General features: G+C 40.0%; 1 protein-coding gene across 4 annotated transcripts in view; it reads right to left on the bottom strand.

The window, feature by feature from the left end:
• MAMDC2 (MAM domain containing 2) overlaps window positions 1-18,289 on the bottom strand; it is a 57,864-nt gene that overhangs the window by 16,713 nt on the left and 22,862 nt on the right. For all 4 annotated transcript variants that reach the window (XM_048292502.1, XM_048292504.1, XM_048292501.1 and 1 more), the window contains exons 3-9: window positions 11,498-11,763; window positions 10,711-10,795; window positions 9,617-9,754; window positions 6,997-7,253; window positions 4,234-4,327; window positions 1,502-1,648; window positions 349-614 (exon numbers count right to left, since the gene is read on the bottom strand). In XM_048292502.1, the coding sequence (XP_048148459.1) occupies window positions 349-614; window positions 1,502-1,648; window positions 4,234-4,327; window positions 6,997-7,253; window positions 9,617-9,754; window positions 10,711-10,795; window positions 11,498-11,763 (1,253 nt within the window). The remainder of the gene's footprint in view (window positions 1-348; window positions 615-1,501; window positions 1,649-4,233; window positions 4,328-6,996; window positions 7,254-9,616; window positions 9,755-10,710; window positions 10,796-11,497; window positions 11,764-18,289) is intronic.

Here is an 18,289-nt window from a genome sequence, read left to right as displayed (position 1 = left end):
AACAAGCAAACAAAAATGAGTGAATGTGGAGCATGCTGAGAAACCAAGACACAACTGGCTTTTGTTAGAGCTCCTCTGGTGAGATCTCTAGCAATACTGTGACTACAGTTGAGGACACCAGGGCAACTTTGTACCTGTTCCTGGTAAAAAGCCCCTACATCGGGGCTCCCATGGCAGCCAGGCTGTGAGGAAACATTCTACACACCACTGTACTACCTGGGGAATACTAATTCACTTTGTAGGTATAGCTCATTTAGGTTTAATTCCTGTGTAACCAAGAATTCTGAGACGAGAAGGCAAGGAAAATCTCTTGTAAGAATTCAGCAAATTTGAAGAGTTGGCTCTTACCTTGCAAGGCATAGGTTTTTTGAAGGAGATTTCAGCTTGAGTCCAAACTCCCTTTGGAGAGTCCAAGACAGACCAGATTTTCTCTTGAACTACATGATTCTCCTCAAAGATGTAAACTGCAAGAGTGCCACTCATCTTGAAAAACCCATATAGGGCATAATAAAAACGCAGACAAAACTGTAAGTTTCCTGGCAGGGTCGGGCCATACAGACGTCCAATGTACCCAGGCTGTGATGTAAACTTTGTGTTTGCCAACAAGTAATAACCTGCAAGACAGCATAATGATTGTATTTCATATTCTATTAGCACAGCTGATTTGCTATTAAAGCAGATTCTGTTATTGCATCAGACTTGGGTTATAAAAACGGTTCCAACTGGCAAGAAATAGATTTATCACACTCTGACAGGAAATAACAATTTTTTTCCAAAAGCATCCTGTCTGCTTCTAGCTAAACTGGCACATGGCTAAGTTACCAGAAATAAGTACTTATCAAATTTACCCTGAAAAATTCCCTGGCCTGCTGGCCTCACTGGAAAACTGGCTGTTTCAAGATTACAACTGCAAGACAAAAAAAACGAGGGTAGGGCACAAGGCCTATTATTCTCTGCACCAACTATAAGGAGGTGAGATTTTAGCACATATAATTAATAACCATAAATACACAAAGAGATGTTTGAATTTCAGAACTTATTCACAGTCCTTTCACCAGGCGGTTTCACTACACAATAGATCAGTTTTCCCTTAAAAATGACAACTATCCTAAGCCCAGAAGGGCTAAAAGGCCACTTTTCCTCTATAGTAAAAACAGTGCATTAAGCTATGACTACATTTACTTGCATGTTTTTGTGGATTCATCCCTCCAGCAACTACAGAGTAGTATAGTGAAGATACTCTGATTTATGGCTCTGCCTGACTATTCAACAGGTGACCTTCCTCCTTTACACATGGGGAAGCACAGCCAGAGTTCCAGACAGGATCAAGCTGTGGACACCGGTTTTAATCACAGAGAGTTGCAGTGAGGCAGACTAACCATTGTGCCAGTGATATTAATTAACAGGTGAACAGTGATACAGTGGGTTAACCTTTATATAACCTTTTATATAACATTTATATATCGTTTGACTCTTCTAGGAAAAAGCAGTTTTGATTCACCAAACCCAGTAGTGTGATCTCCTGCTCTATACACATTGCGCTTCACTTTCACTCTGCTCCATCCTGGGCCATCTTTGTGATCTTGGTAAAAATTACACAGATCTTCCTCAAAATTGCAGCCTGCATTGGCAGGATTGAAAGGAGTTCCTAAAAGAAAGACACAGATGTTCTGTTAGGATGAGTACAGTGTGATAAGCATAGGTATTTGAAGCAGAAGGATGCCAAAGCATACTTTGGTTCATCTTGCTTTTCTTTACAGAAGATGAGCATGTGCAAAGATGTTACACATACATAGTGCATAGTCACAATGAAATCAAACTATCAAATTTCTATTGCAAGTATTCTTAGATTTTTGCTGGAGCCAGGAGAAAATCTGCTTCATAGTCCCTCTAAAACACAAATAAGCTACAGATATTAAGACCAGATTCTTCCTTCAGGACATATTCACAGAGACATCCTAACCATTTGTTTTCATCTGCTCCTTCATTGAAAAGATACTAGGACAAAATGAGTGTGTGTGTGTGCCCATGTGTGCACTGAACATCAACATCTAGTATTTTTCTAAAGAGCACTTATTAAAAATCCTTTATGTGTAACGTGTGTGCATACGCACGCTGTAAGTATGTAAGTAAAATACTTTTTAGTTCATGTACCGCCTCATGGCTACTTTTCTCTGCAGCTTGCCTCACAAAGTGCTAACACTGCAGTGAGGAAAGCTGAACTATTTATAGAAAAGTTGATTAAAAGCAAAGCTACGACCCCCCAGCCCTTGCTGATGGCTCTCTCATAACCTGCATTATGGAATTCATGGGTCAGGACTTGCTTTAGTCTGAAAAAAAGTGCCCACAAATAAAACATTTCCACTTCTTTAAAGGCCTCACCAGTCTCTTACACAAGGTGCTGGGGGAAGGAGGGGCACAACCCAAAGCTATCAAGCAAATTTTGGCTTCATCAGGAGCCCAGACCCAGGACATTGTGTGCACCACTCTACAGCAGCACACGTGACCCTTCTTCATGGAGACTAAGAGAGATCTTCCAGCAGGGACAGGTACACAGACAATCAGCTTCAGAAGAAGAAAAAAGTTGGCTTTGGAGTGATGCCTGAGGTCTTTTCAGCCTCAGATAGGCCAAATCTATGCCCCGTCTGTATGTTTTACTCTTCCTGCAGCTGTGGCCTCCCACCTCTGCTTTCCTAGTTAAAGACAAGGCAGGTGGAGCACTACCACATGGCATTAAACCCATATTCTGATTCATCATTGCTGAGCAAGTTTAGTACTCTGGTACCTCTTCCTCCATTTGGCTAATATTGAGACTTTTGTTGAACAAAACTTCCAGAAAAATATAAAGAAAAAACTTAGTGCTGTTCTATATACTGCTATGGCGGAACTACAAGGAAAATTGAGACCTCTTGCTTTTTAATGTCTCTACTCAGAAGAATTGAAGATGACAATATTTGATAAGTCTGAAGGATCAAACAGTATGTCTTGTATTTCAACAAAGTACAAAGGAAATTATTTAATTTCATTTCTCAAATAAAAAACCCCATAACAACCACAAAACCAACCTTCAAAATCAAAGTTAGTAGGCAAAGTTCTATATGAACCTATCATATTCAGAATAGATTCTGAACAATTCGGATTAGATCTGAACTTAACCATTGGGGCAGAAAATGCTATAAAATTTATCCCCTTCTTCTATACATATAAGTTGTCTGAAAATTAAAATGGAAAACACAGATAAGCACACAGCTCCAACCCCTTGAAAATTGCAAACATAACTTGGGATTTTTGTTGCAAAATAAAGTAAACACCAAAAAGGTATTGAGGACATAATGAAACAATGGATTTACCCAGCCAGGAGATGTGGATTATTAATGATTAATGTATCTGGAATCTACTTCCATCACCAGTGATACTTCAGCAGTGGAGGCACAGCTAGCAGATACTCTGAGATAAAAAGGGGGAAGAAACAGCCTCTTTTTCCTTGATCACTTCAAAGAATTAGCCAAAAAATTCAAACTTATGACCAAAGGAATAGATGGTATCAGTGGGAAACCACTAATCTGCTTTTGACTTGTGTTTAGTACCACAGTAAAAACCCAGCAGCCAGTACAGAGCTACTTAAGAGGCTGCATTCAAAATGACAAAGTCCTTTGTCCCAAGTGCCTCTACAGCAGAGGTCACATGGATTCAGGTGATGTCTGTTGTTGTGAAAGCCTAACAAATACCTGACAGACACGACACTGTCTGAGATGAGTAATACCTCCTGGGAGACTGAAGACAGGAAGGTAAGGCTCATGTTTTGGCTCTGAAGAATACCTCAGGGCATGTAGCACAAAAAACGCCTACACTGGCATTAATGAAAAGCCCAGGGCATTTACTTCCTCGTACCATCACACCTGGGAAAATCCACCCTCTCTTTCTGTGACAGGCCTGCAAGTGCTAATTTCTCAAAACCCGTAGTGATGCAAATACAGCATTCAGTCCAGCACTTCAGTTGCAGAACCCTGAGGCAAGGTTTTTGGAAAAAGAATCATTAAGGCCTGGTTTTTGGAAAAAATGAATGGCACTCGTGTTATCTGCTGTTATGTCTTCTGAAGGAAGAGGAGCCCAATGGCACTGGTCAGTTGAGAAGTTAGCACCAAATATTGCAAATACTGACAGACAGAGTTCTGAAGGGCAAGGCAAAGGGGGAAAACAAGGGAGATGAATAGCAGTAGGAGCTCGTCATACCTGTCTGATTGCTGCAGTAAACTGGAGAGAAAGAAATGTCATCAAGGGCAACATAACCTCCCTTAGCGCTATTGAAAGCGACTTCGAATATTACCTAGAAATTATAATAAGCTGTTATTCATCTGCCATATACTTAGCAATAATTTTGGTACACATCTTTGAAATACAGAATTCTGATTGGATGTCCCAGACAGAGTCCAGCACATGTCATACAGTCCTGCAAGTGTTGGCACAAATTAAATTATATCACTTATTAGGGATATAAATCAGAGCCTGACCTTGGCAGTAGATCTTTGCTCACTCAAGGTCAAGGAAAAACCAAAGGGAACATAGGGTCTTCTGCTTTATGAAGCACCAGTTTTAAAGATGCAGTAAGACTTCTGCCATTGTATTATACAAAACCACTATTTACAATCATCAGTCTGTACTGACTAGAACTCCAATTTTATCTAGAATCTGTCTGAATCGAGCTAAACCCCCCCTGTGTTCACTACTCTGTTATTAAAATATTGAATTTTACAGTTTTCTGTAAACATCCTCAGACACTGAAACGTGTGACTTGGCATTAGCTGTCAGGGAAGGTTTCCTGTACAGAATTTATTTAAGAACCAGAAAAGCTATTGCTGTGTTTTGTTTATCGCAAAGATCAAACAATGCTTGTATTTAGTCATTCCCAGGGGATATAATTTCCTCAAGTAAGTAGAGGACAATCTATAACTCTTGAGGAAGTGTCTTAAAACTTCTCTTAAGTATCAAAGCTCTGAGGTACAGGAAAGCTTTGAGAGCCAGCCCCAGGGACAAAGCAAGGAAATAAGGACAAACGCTTTCAGAGTGAGATTCTTTTCAGTGAAAGCAATGCCTGTGATGTTTTGCCTAAGGATGGGAGGCAAACTAGCAGAGCTAGTGTAAGAATCCTGAGCAATCTCCTTTAGCCAGATGAAACAAGAGGAAGACTCTCTTGAAGCAACCAAAGAATTTATATGTAAGGTTTCATAATTACTTCTGTAAAATGATCTCTAAAATAATTACTGTGTTGGATTACATAAAAATTCCTTGAGCAGATTAAAGGCCTGTTTAGCCTTTTAGGTTTTTTTCCAGCAGAGAGCACCTACAGAAAGAACTGAAGACAATGACAGGCTTTCAGTTCTTCTTTCCTTACATTATATTCCTCATGGATTCTTTCTTTCCCATTAATTTTTCTAATCAGTTTTTAAACTGATCTTAATAATGGTATCTATGGTATGCTGTGGAAGTGAGTTCTACGGTTGTGTCATATATTAAAAGACCTTCTGTTTATTTTATTTTAAAACTTACATGGTAGCTAAGAATTTGGAACAGCAATATAAATTTTGAGAAACAGGGAACAGCTGATCTTTTCTGTCTCCTCCATGACTCCTAAGAACCTCTACCATACTCTACTTTGATCTTTTTTTGTAAAGGCTGAAAACTGTTATTTCATTAATGTAACTTCTCCATATTTTTAATTACCTGCATCTCCCTCTTGGACAATATTTTTTTAATCTTTTTTTAATCTTTAAAAATATTTTTTTTAACTGAGAGAGCTGAAGTTGCATACCCGGCTGAACGCAAGGGTACCCTGTGCATTCATCCAGTGGTACAACATCTTATTTATTCCAGAATGGATAGTTTCCAACATTCTGGATGGATTTTTGAATGCCACCAGAAAACGAGAGGATATTTTCACAAAATTAACCACTGTGTTGCCAAGCTCTAAGTGATCATTAATTAATTTCCATCGACAGTGCTAGGAATGATTTTCACTTTTTAATTTGTATTTACTGAATCAGTAATTCACTTACCATTCAGTATTATGAAGCCTTATGAGAGCCACCCTCCTTTCCCTGAAGTCTGATGATTTAAATGGATGATCATTGACTTTACAGAGTATAAAAGAGCTGTGCAACATCTCAATAAAATTAGCTTTACCCCTAATAATTTCTGGAAATCTGCAGGTTTATGGCGAATTAGCAAATAACTTAGGTAGAATTGAAGCAAATAGAATTTACTCGTAATCCATCTGTTAGAAGTATTTATGTATAGAGAGAGTATATGTGTGTATATATATAAAAATTACATATATGTGTAAAATATACATGTAAGTATACACATATGTATATAATGCATATACACTGTTTATTTCAATCTATTACGTTTTGAGTATTTTTTAGTAAACTCTAGGGAGTAAAAAATTCAATTTTTTTCTGATACTCTCGAAAGTCATTTTAATAACCATCAAGAGCTGTCTTTCACATCCAAGGACTACTGTACTCTTAGGAGCCAAGTTTGGACTTTTTCTCATGAACTGCAGGATCTAAGTAGGGTGGAGAATAGACCTCAAATATGGGTTTGAATTTTTCTTTGGCAGTATTTTTCTTATGCATAATTTTATGATACTCAGCATCTTCAAAAATGGATCATGGAGTCACAAAAATAGGGAACTGAGAGAACATTGGTATTATTCAGCAACTGAAAAACCTCCCATTAGTCAGACTCTACAACCTCCCAAGGTACTCCGATAAAGCACTGCACCAGCTGGCTTCAAAATCAAGCATGAGTGTGGAAAGTGATCCCTCCTTGACCCTTATGCAAAGGTCAAAGGAAATCACAGATCACCACCATCTTTAAAGACATCTTTCAGATACTGGATAGTCCCTGCCATGTTCCTGGCTTAGCCTGAGCTGGCACTCATGTCTGAGGCAACCTGGAAGTTGCAGCTGGACTGTACAGGAAGGATTGTTTTACCTCCATGGGATATGGCGCATTGAAGTCGACTTCTGCTAGTGTCCAGTCTGCATTCAGTGCACTGTCTGTTTTCCAGATCTCTTCATAAAAGCCACTCATGTCTCTTAAGTAAACAGTAAAAACAATGCTGCTTTCCTGCTTAAGTTGATAATAAAAAGATAAGCAGCCAGATACTGGGGCCATGGTCTTTGGTGAGATTAGCTGGGCCACTTCCTGAAAATGTTTGACATAAACAGAATCCACATACATGTAGTGACCTAGAAGCAGAAGAAAAACCTTTGTATAAGGACACTCTTTAAAGAACACCACTTACAAGAAGTATCAGGAGAGGAACAGGGACTAGACACACACATCTATGATCTGGCCAACAATGGTTGCTTCCCAGAAAATTTTTAGTAATTCTAAAAGGTTGGGGTTTTTTTCTCTCCTTTCCTCCTATGTGCAACCCAAAATTGTTTGGCTAAAATACCACTGGCAAAATGTCAGTCTTAGCTCTTTCTTATTATTATTATCATAAATAATATGATATTATCATAAATATTATTATCATCATAAATATTATTATTTATTATTATCATAAATAATATTATTATCATAAATAATATATTTATTTCTATTTGAAACGTAATAAACTCTAAATTTTGGGAGCCATTCATAAATGGAAAAATGTGTAACAACTGTGTAAATTGCCTCCCTCCCAACAGCTCTGTATAGTATTTAGTCTTTCTCAAGTGCAACTTATACTGAAGCAACCCAAGTAAATTAACAAAGCCATGTGTTTCCTCATGTTTTATACAGCAGCTCATATAATATATCAAATTATTAACAAATAGCTTTTAATCAGTACATTTCTGCTCAGTCTATCTAGGATTTGGTTTATAAATGACTTATTTTTACTGCATAGACTTGAGTTTTTATGTAAAATCCTTGAAGAAGATTTTTGGGAGATGTTAATGAGCAGAAAAATGCATTACACATGAGGAGAGTACCTTCCTATCATGAATATGAGCCAATATGACCTGCAGGATTTTCAAATTTTCTAATACTTTAATTTTGGGAGTGTTATCTGAATTTAAACAGGACTCATCCATGTTCACAAACATGCTGTGCATCTGTAGTTTTTCTTCTTCTGCACTCCCCGAAAGACAGCATCAAGCAGTGTATGATGAACAAAAAAATGGTTCTTCTCAGGTAGAAAGCCTGGAGGAGACTGAAGCGTCAGACTGGTGGGTTACTTCAGCATGAACACTGCAAACTGTGCCATTAGGTTTGTGTGGGCATCACTATGTTAATTAGCACACAGAGGACTCAGACCTTTAGATGTCACTTCTTGCTTCACTCCGGTGGAAGGAGGGGAAAGAACTTGCTTGGCTGGGGGTCTCCTCCAGGTTGTGCACTTCAGCACCAGACTGGTGACTTCAGCGATACTTGCCTGCGAGGTTCTCAGCTTCACTTCTGTTCTGCAGTTTTAGCACATCTCATAGCTTAGCTACAATCTCCCTGGATGATGCAACTCCACAGCCCAATTCTTGCAAAAAGAAGGCTCTTCCGTGGCTTTAGGCTTCTTGAGGTACTCTCAGTAAATGGTCAGCAGTGAGGGCTTGGTGTGAAATAGAAATGCTGTTGCTACAAGAAAACACATCCCTCCCAGCTGGGAGCATTTCCTGTCACAGTACTTATTTAATAGGTTGATCTGCTGTCGGCTGTTGAAGTTGTGGCGAGTTAAACTTTCACCAAAATTTTACCAGCATTTCAGTGCCAGGGGGTGACGCGGGGGTGGAGTGACACTCTGTACTCAACTCACACAATTGTGAAATAAATAAAAAGGCACAGCGGCATGAGTTAAGGAAAGAGGATCAACCTTGCTTTTCATAATGTGATTCCTTGCACTGCCACAAGCATCATTCTGTCCAAGACACACAGTGGGCACCAGCAGCCAGGTGTATTGACCATCACCTGCTGTGGAACCTTGTGCAAAGGTGAAGTTATCCGCCAACCCTTCTTCATGGCTGTGTAAAAAACTCTTCCCTCAGCAAGGTGTCCAGGACAAGCATTTCATACAAGGCAAGTGCTGAAATTCCAGTAATTCTTTCCAGCATTATGCCGCTGAGGGGCTGTATTAACAGCATCACATTTGACTGAAAGAAACAAACTTCTAAACTGTACAGTTTAACCCAAGATTCTCCAAGCGTGTTTTAATACCTTGGTTTTCCTACTCAATTTTCTCAACAGCCACTGGAAAGAAAACCCCTGCCAGATGTACAGAGCAGCAGTACAAGAATCTGAAACTCATTGTGGCCCATACTTTTAGAATATGCAGAAAGTTGAATTTTCCACCTCTCCCATCCAAAATTTTACCCTTACCTCTGAGTACTTTTGAATCCTAGCAAAGCGTGTAGCAGCCTTATTACAAAGCTTACAGGCAATTTTGTGTGAACTTCTGCAAAATCCCATAACCTCATTCTAATCTCTTTTTTCCCCCATAAATCACTCTTACCATCCCCACCCCAACCCAACAATGGAAAGAACTCGCATAATAATAACTCGCAGTATGAGAGTCATACATGAATCACAGATTCAGATTTTTCCACTATATTTCTGCTCTACATTTGTTGCTTACCCAGTGCACTGTTAAGTGTGTGGTCTTTGGGCAGGATAGACTGAGAATTCCGAATGTTCCCTCCACCAACAAACCAGTTGACGTTAGGATTCCAGCGGTTCACATAGCCACAAAGATGATTTTCTTCAAAGTCACATTCTGCAATTGCAGACACCACCAGCTGAGTGCACACATTTTCATTACAGAAATAGGAAGAGCAAATTACTAAGCACTGGCCTTGCTTCACATATGGCAGAGCAGATAATGCCTGTATTTATAAAACTGGACGCAGCATTTAAGAGCTTATAATAAATAGAAGCAAACCTATCCACAATTTTTGATAAAATTTTCGTTTCCATCTTCTTTGGGCCAATCTGTCTTTTCATCATTTGCCAGCATAGGACTGCTGTAATTTAGAACCAAATAAAGCCAACTTAAATATATCGCCTCCTAGTAGTAAATAGTCAAAGCAGAACTTTCACTTGTAAATCAGGGATGGCCAGAAGCAAAGCAGGATTAGTATTTCATAACAGTAATGCAACTGCTTTGTTTCCTTCACAGAGCCAAAGAATTGTGACAACTTGGCTGGACTCCACCAGAGCTCTCCAGAAATGTGAAGATCCTCAAGCCTCCTAGACACTGGAATTTTTGAACTTCATTAGCAGTTTTTAGCAAATGTCATGAAGAAACAGCACTAAGTGTAAATACATATCAGCAGAGTTTTGAGTCTGCAGTCTCTGGATGCCACTGTAAGGATGCCATAAGCAGGCAGAGAGTAGAAATAATGTTGCAGCTGTTATGTCTAGTATTTGAAGAAGTGCAAAGTTTCTTTAAAATATAACACTTGTTCCTGCTTGAACAATAAATAGATTTGGAATTAATTATTGTATGTAATATGTCTATATATATCACAGAGATAGGTGAAAAAACCCCACTTACTAGTTTGTGCAATCTTAGCTTAAAAATTATCTATATTGAATATGGCAGTGTACTTTTCAATCAGGAAAAAGCCATTGTCTTTTTTTTAAACCCAGACCTTCGATCCACTTTTAAAACTGCCAACAAGGTATTTTTTTCTGTGCAGAGAATATGAGGATTGAGCAGAGAGTACATACCAATACAATATCCAGAAGTTATTTTGATTTCAAAAACTGCTATACTGGTGGATTTATCTTGTCCCATTTCACCTTCCAGTACAAGCTGCACAATATAAACCAAACTGTCAATTTTAGAGTTTCATTAGTACCTTGAATATTTAAACAGGATAAACAGGGGAACAAATTAAATATATCTTGGGAAACCATCATCCTTAGAGTCAGATGTGCTTTTGCTGAAAGAGCTTGGCAGAATGCATTAAAGATGGAGTCAGTGCTCTTCCTCAAGCACAGAAGACACACTGAAGGACAATGAGAAAAGGCAAAAAATTCCCACACTTCATTTAAGAGTATGGAATTCCATATTGCTCAGCTGTGGTTATGCAAGATGTTATTGTGAGTGACACAACATGATGGTTTCTGGGTAGAAATACTCTTTCATCAGCATTTGACTCCTTCCAGAAAGGCACAGAGGGCAGGAATAAGTGAGCCCAGCCGCAGACCCGGGGCTTGAGAGTTCCCATATCTGCCACGTGGCACCAGCAGCTCCGCAGGGATACCAGGAGGTGAGGCATCCTTGCTGCAGGGCTCAGCTGGCTGTGTGCCCCTGTGAGCTACTCCACAGCTGCTGCTCAGAGCACTGCCTGGTGCCAGCTCTGCTCATGGGTGCTAGGGACAGAAGGCTCAGCTGACTCCTGCTGCCAGCCTTAGAAGGACTCGAAATAAGTTTGCATACATTAAAAAAGCAGTTTGTACAGCCCAACGTATGCACCAGAAAGCCTGTCGCATCTTCTAAAATTGGGCTTACCTTATATTTCTTTGTGCTGTTCATTAAATCTAAGCTAGCTATGAGCCAGCTATCCGATGGCTCCTTGGCCGACCACAGCAAACGATCAAAACTTTCTCCTTCCTGCCGCAGGTACAGGTTGAGCCTGGCAGGATCAGGTGAGGTGTCTGAAGTTGTGGCTATCTGATAAATCAGTCTGACACAGCTCCATTCCTCCGAGTACAGATCAGGGCTGGACAGCACTGCTTTCTCACCCTCATAAGACGTATCCACAGAAATGTAATGTCCTGGGAAGGGACACGCATCAGAATAGTAAATGGCAGGCTTTGCTTTTGCATCTCTGGAAAAAATACTTATTTAGGAAGGAATGGTAGTTCTAGGACTAGGTCAGGAGACTGAGACCACCACTCATCTGGTAAGTCATTTAACCTTTCGATATCCTACTGTACTCATACAAATGTGTCTCCCACCATTTTTAAACACAATTTTTAAATTATTGGAAATTTTAAGACAAGATATTTTGTCAGTGTAAAGCAGATTATTAAGTAGTACCCTCTGGAACTGATAGCTTTAGATAGACAATTTGATTGACAAGATAATTTGCACACTAGAAATGTTTTGCAGGAATATTTAGTTGTTTTATAGATCAAAACTTTTTATTTTCATTTAATTTTAAAAACAATACATAAAATGGAACATTGCAGCTAAAAACTTCCAAAGCATTTCTGGTTTCAAAGAATAAAACTAGAAAGACACTCTTAAGTAGTAAAATAAACGTTCAAATCTGCTGACTCAAAAAAATTGCAAAATGTAAAGCAACATTTAAACATACCACCAGTCCAAGATTATTTTAGAATTACTCTCTGGAGCAGGGTCTAAAACAGCCTTCTGTATGAGAATGAAAGGGCGCAATGACAAGCTAGAAGTGCATGAGGAGGCAAAAAAAGTGTGAAAGAAACATCATATAGAAATATGAGGCAACAGTAAACAAATTTCAGTGAAACATAGGTCCTGGAGGCTCTACTAAGACATCAAAACCAAGATCAGGAGAGTTAAATGGAATACAGGAGTCACAGAAACCTGAAAAGCAATGCCAGAAACAAGCGATACAAAAAATGAAAATTTTAAAGTAAGTTTTAAAAATCCAAAACACCACAAAACAAAACAATAAGACAAGTTAGGACTGATGTCTGAAACATTATCCCATAGACAATCAGGAAAATGATCCTTCTAACCTAGTGTCAATGTATATTAGACAAGTCTCACTTCTGATACTAATTCACATCACCCGAGCTGGAAGCATAAGTGCTGTCAGGGCCTGTGTCAAATTAGCCCTTTACCCAGCAGCATATCACACTTAGCCTTTTCAGAATCTCCAGAGCATATACTTCTTCCTTAATCTCATCTCACTTGACCACAGAGCTTGTCAGTTTCCATGCATAGGTAAATACTTGGATAACTCAGAAACTTCAGCAGTCACACTGATGTTAATACCGTGCTTGCCTTTGAGGCACACCCTCCCCTCCCAAATCCTGCCCGAACCCTCCCATTCTTTGTGTCCCACCAAGACACTCTGGGGTTCCTTCCTAGAAGCTCTCTTGTTGCCTTTTCAAAAGCATTCTCTCCAATGAAAGAACATCATCTTCATGGATAGTCACTACCCCCTCAAGGCAAAGAGCAGGTATAGATCCGCTTTATGAGGTTCCCAAAGTCCTCTCCCACCGACCCTCAGGAAGATGCCAGGAACAGACAGTCACTCTGACAACACCTGATTCTTTGGGAAGTGCATGTTACAGCATCCCCCTGCATCTGCTCCATCTCTCAGCTGCAGACACAGTGCACAGCAACCCATTTGTACCGGACATTTTGTTTAACTGATGTAAGATAAATGATTGCTAGGAGATAGCTGCAGCCCTAAGCAGTGTAAGGGGCTGTGCAAATAAAGAAAAGCTGCATTTTCTTTCCCTTTTTAGGGAATGGAATTTCTTTTGCCTCTTATCATAATTTCTCTTTATATCTACTGTCTGGTTTTAGTCTACTGGGGAAAGATACAAAATCACTGGTTAAGTACAAGTAACTTGTTACTGCAGCGGTATTTGAAAGAAAAATAAACACAGGAATAAATATTTTAAAATAGGCACCTAATGTGCATGCCAAATACTTAATCTGCCACTACATAAAATGGGAGTCCATAGCATCCACTTGCATGCATACGTCCAGTTAGTTCACACAAGTTACCACACACGGCATTTATTTATTGGCATATGCCTGCCCCTAGTATGCATGTTTTTTCACAGGAAGATAGAGAGAAATCACCAAGGCTCCATCAGAAGTCAAATGCTTCTTGCACATTTGGTTTTAATTGATGTAATTGACAATATCCAATTCAGATGAAGAATCTATGTTTTTAGGCTAGTCTGAACTTGGATCATTTTACTTACAAAGAAACCTACAATTCAGAATCCATACCTGGCAATTTCAGTTTAGATTTCAGCCCTATTTTTGTCTGCACTGCAAGAGAAACCCCACAGAAAACAGATCCTTCTTGTAATAGTAATCTTCCGGGTTTTTTGGTTTTTTTTTTTTTTCAGAAATAAATTAGCACTGACATAGAAAAATACATTCACATGAAGACCTCAAATTACCAGCTAGGAAGCTTAAATGGCTGCCAGGTTTTAAAACTTAATTATAAGTAGACTAAGGTTTAAAAGAAAAAAAATAGTGGTTTAAAAGAAAACCTCTTATAATTTCCAACTGGGATGATTATGTCACTGTAAATTTGACTCTGCTCTCTGTGTGTTGTGCACTTGCTTCCACTTTGTCTGATTCACCACAGGTATGAGAGCAAAGATCATGAACTCCGTTTTTAACTGGGGGTGGGGTTGGTTGCTTTTTCTAAAAAGATTAGTTGTATATATTCATTACCTCTCCAGAAACAGAGTGCTCTCACTCCCAAACTAATAATTTTAGCTTCTTTTGAAAGTTTAAATGTGTAGTTGGCTGCACCAAAATCAATGAGAGCACTGATAGAGCGCTTTATGTGTAAGTTTAAATGCTTTGCTAATCAGGATCAGGGAGCGTGGCATTTGGCAGTACCAAGCACAGAAAATGCCAACGTTAAACTTCTTCCAAATGAATGGCAGCATTGACTAAATGGCCTTTACCCTAAACTGTACTTCAGTAACAGCAGTGATGTGCCATTGATGCAGAAAGGGAGGTCTCACAATGCAGACCTCAAGGGCTGACACAGAGCAATTGTGAGAGCAAAGCAAGGCAAAGCGGGGGTTCCTTGGAGTAAAGAAGCAGACAACTTTCCACACTTGTTTGTGGGAGTAATTTTCCAGTCTGTGGAGAATTTCATGAATGCACAGTGGTATAGCCTCTCAAAAATGTAACATGCAGCTTCATTTTGCAGCATGCCACAATCCTCCTGCAAATGCCCATGACAGCTAATTTATAGCAATCATTCAGGAGTTACCAACAGAGTACTCTTCAAAATCACAGGAAGGCAGATGAGAGTAGTCAGAAAACTCTAGGAAAAGCCTGATGACACAGAAACACAAGCATACAATTTCCAGCAATTACTTGCTCAGAGGGTAGATGCAGCCCTAAGCAGGGTAACGGGCTGTGCAAATACAGGAAAGCTGAACTTTCTTTTTCATTTTCTGACTGACATGACTTTTTGAGTATCATGGAGAGTGGCTTGGCAACTACATAGTCAATTCTACCAAGACTCTGGAATGCATCTCATCGGGTCACATAGACTTACGTACTTTCAGGTTCCTCAGGTGGTCACAAACCTGATTCTCTCTGAGGGACTTTGCTCCCCCAGTCACATTTTACACTCCATCTACTCGAAAGGTGTGAGAAGAGAGGTTGCCAGTGAGGGTTGAGGCAAAAAATTTTTGAGCACCTCAGCCTTCTCCTCATCCTAGTTACCAGTTTGCCAGCCTTGCTTATCAAGGGGGTAAATGCTTTCTTTGACCTTCATTTTCTGGCTGACACACCTATAGAAGTTCTTCATGCTGTTGTTTGTGACCTTTGTGAAGTTAAGCTCCAGCTTTGCCTTTGCCTTCCTCACCCCATTCCTACACAACTGGGCTGTGACCCTGTAATCTTCCCTGGATACCTGTCCTTGCTTCCACTGACTGTGGATTTCTTTCTTGCCCTTTAGTTTGACCAGCAGGTCCTGACTAACCCATGCCAGTCTCCTGCGTTCCTTGCCTGAACTTTTCCTCCTGGGGATTGCTAGTTCTTGTTCTCTGAGGAAAGCATCCTTAAAGATCTGCCACACATCTTTTGCTCCCTTGTCCCTCAGAGCAGTTTCCCAGAAGGTCCTATTGACTACATCCTTGATCACCTGGAAGTTTGCTTTCCTGAAATTCATGATTCTGACTTACTCTTTGCCTGATCCGTATCCCTCAGGACTGCAAACTCCACCAGTGCATGATCGCTGCAGCCCACGCTGCCTCCAATCTTGATGGCCCCAATTAGCTTGTATTGGCAACCCACAGGTCCAGTATCACATCCCCTCTGGTAGGGCTGTCTATAACCTTAAGAAGTTATCCACCATGCACTACAGAGGTCTCCTGGACTGCCCACAGCTCACCGTGTTACTTGCCCAGCAGGTGTCAGCGTGGTTGAAGGCCCCCAGCAGGACAAGAGCCTGTAAGCACAATGCCTCCTGCAGCTGGAGCAAGAAGGCTTTGTCAGTAGGCTCCCCTCGGCTGAGCAGCCTGTAGTATGTGTCAGCCATGAGGTTCTCTTTGTTGTCTCAGTGTCTGATTCTTACCCACAGGCTTTCAATCTGTTCATGCCTATTCTTCAGAAACAGAACTTCACACTCAATCCCCCTCCTGATAGAGAGGGCAACCCCCTTTCTTTTCTTGAATACCATCCATAGGTGCAATCCAGTCATGGGATTTGTCCCACCCAGTTTCAGTAATGCAACAAGATCATAACTTCACAGCAGCACAGTGACTTCCCATTCCTCCTGTTTGTTGCCCACACTGTTACTCTGGTGCAAAGGCACCTCAGCTGAGCTGTCAGCTCATGTTGCCTTCTTGGAAGAACATCCTTTCATTTCAGGGAGATATTTCACTGGTATTTCTTGGCTTCTGTTACCTCAGGAGCCCCTGGCTTGTCTCCATAAGATGTCAAATGTGCTCAGTGTGGCCAGTACATCGCAGGTCCACTGCCTGAGGGCCCTCACCTGCACCCTGTCCCTCTAACCTTGGTATGTCATCCCACAGCTTCTCAAGGGCAAGCCTGACATTGTCACCTTCCCTGGCACATCTATTTTAAAGCTCCATCAATGAGCCCTGCTAGCTCCTGAGCAAAGACAAGCTTCTGCAGAGATGACAAAAGCCAGGGACTTCTAACTACCTTTGACTGCTAACAGCCAGCAGATGCCTGGTGAAGGCAAACACCTACAGCCAGGACAAGAGATGGGAGAAAGAAGACTCAGATTATTTCCCTCACCTGTCTCTCACTACTCAGGATAGTAAGTAATGCACTTTTTACATTTCTATGATGACTTTTTACCTACCATGTAACTCGACTGTCTTCTGCTTGACAGCTGAATCAAACTTTACAGGACTAAGCATGTGTTCATTTTATATTCCTCCATGTCCAAACAAAACATTGAGCCCGGGGGGAATGAGGACACTGTGTTTCAAACCTATCCCACCTCAGTGCAACTATGCACTGCAGCAGCAAGACTGACAAAATGAGATCATTTAAATCTTTCTGTATCAATGTCTGTCATCTTGCTGCTCTAATAAGCAGTTCTGTACAGAGCCTCTCTCAATTACAGTTGGTGATGCATTAATTCCATGAGTCATTCACCCAAGTTTTCCAAAAATATATATAAAAATTACTTTAATGTACTTACTAGATGGGCATCAATAGATCAGTCAGCAGTGGTTATATCAATGGCTTAGGAAAAAGGGCTTCTGAGATCAGAAACAGTGCTTTTTCCAAAAAAGAGCACAGAAACTACACTGATTGCTTTCTCTGTAAATAGCACAAACAAGACAAAAAGCCAGATGCTGGCTAATAAACTAAACAAATTGCATTGAGAAAAATGGGAAAAAAACCCCAAACAACTACTGAGATAAATAAAATTACTAGTTCACTTTTCAATTATATATTTCCTCTGTAAAAATTTGGAAGGGTAACCACAGACATGTTCTGGCTCTTTGTAGGGTTTATGTCTGACACAGCTGTTCACTTAGTTCAGCCACAGTACAGCTTTACAAGAAAAACTGAATATAAGCAGCAAACTCCAAGAGAAGCCATAATAAGGAAATTCGAAGCAGGAAAAGTTAAGAATTTACGTTTGATTAGGTACTCATTTATACAGAAAAACTACAAGAAATATCTAACATTTGTGAGTCCTGTTTTGATTTTCTATTTCCCACATAGAAACAGGAAAGACTATTACCAGGGTTTGCTAGGACAAAAGCTGATCTATTGATGCCTTCTGTGGAATCTCAGAATCTTGATTTTGGGTCTTGGCTTTAGTTTTGGGATTTCTTTTTATATTTTATTGCCAAAAAAGAGGGGAAAAAACAGTAGCAAAGCAGTACCTTTCTAAGACCTATTAAGTCTTCTTACATCTCCAGAAAAAGTTAAAAATATTAACAATAGAGTCAGAGGGACAAAATTTTGCAAATTAAGTTTGCACATAGAGGCCCCATGCCCTTCTCCCTGGCTGGATCATGTAGGTAAGAAAACACAGCAAGAGTATTGTGGATAACCCAAGATGTTATTTTATTCCACATCTATCTGCCCAGAACTGTTACTGTCTCT

The sequence above is a fragment of the Corvus hawaiiensis genome, chromosome Z (genome assembly GCF_020740725.1).
Source record: "Corvus hawaiiensis isolate bCorHaw1 chromosome Z, bCorHaw1.pri.cur, whole genome shotgun sequence".
NCBI classification, from domain to species: domain Eukaryota; kingdom Metazoa; phylum Chordata; class Aves; order Passeriformes; family Corvidae; genus Corvus; species Corvus hawaiiensis.
The sequence above is the reverse complement of the archived record's forward strand: the minus strand, read 5'-3'. Positions and strand labels throughout refer to the sequence as shown.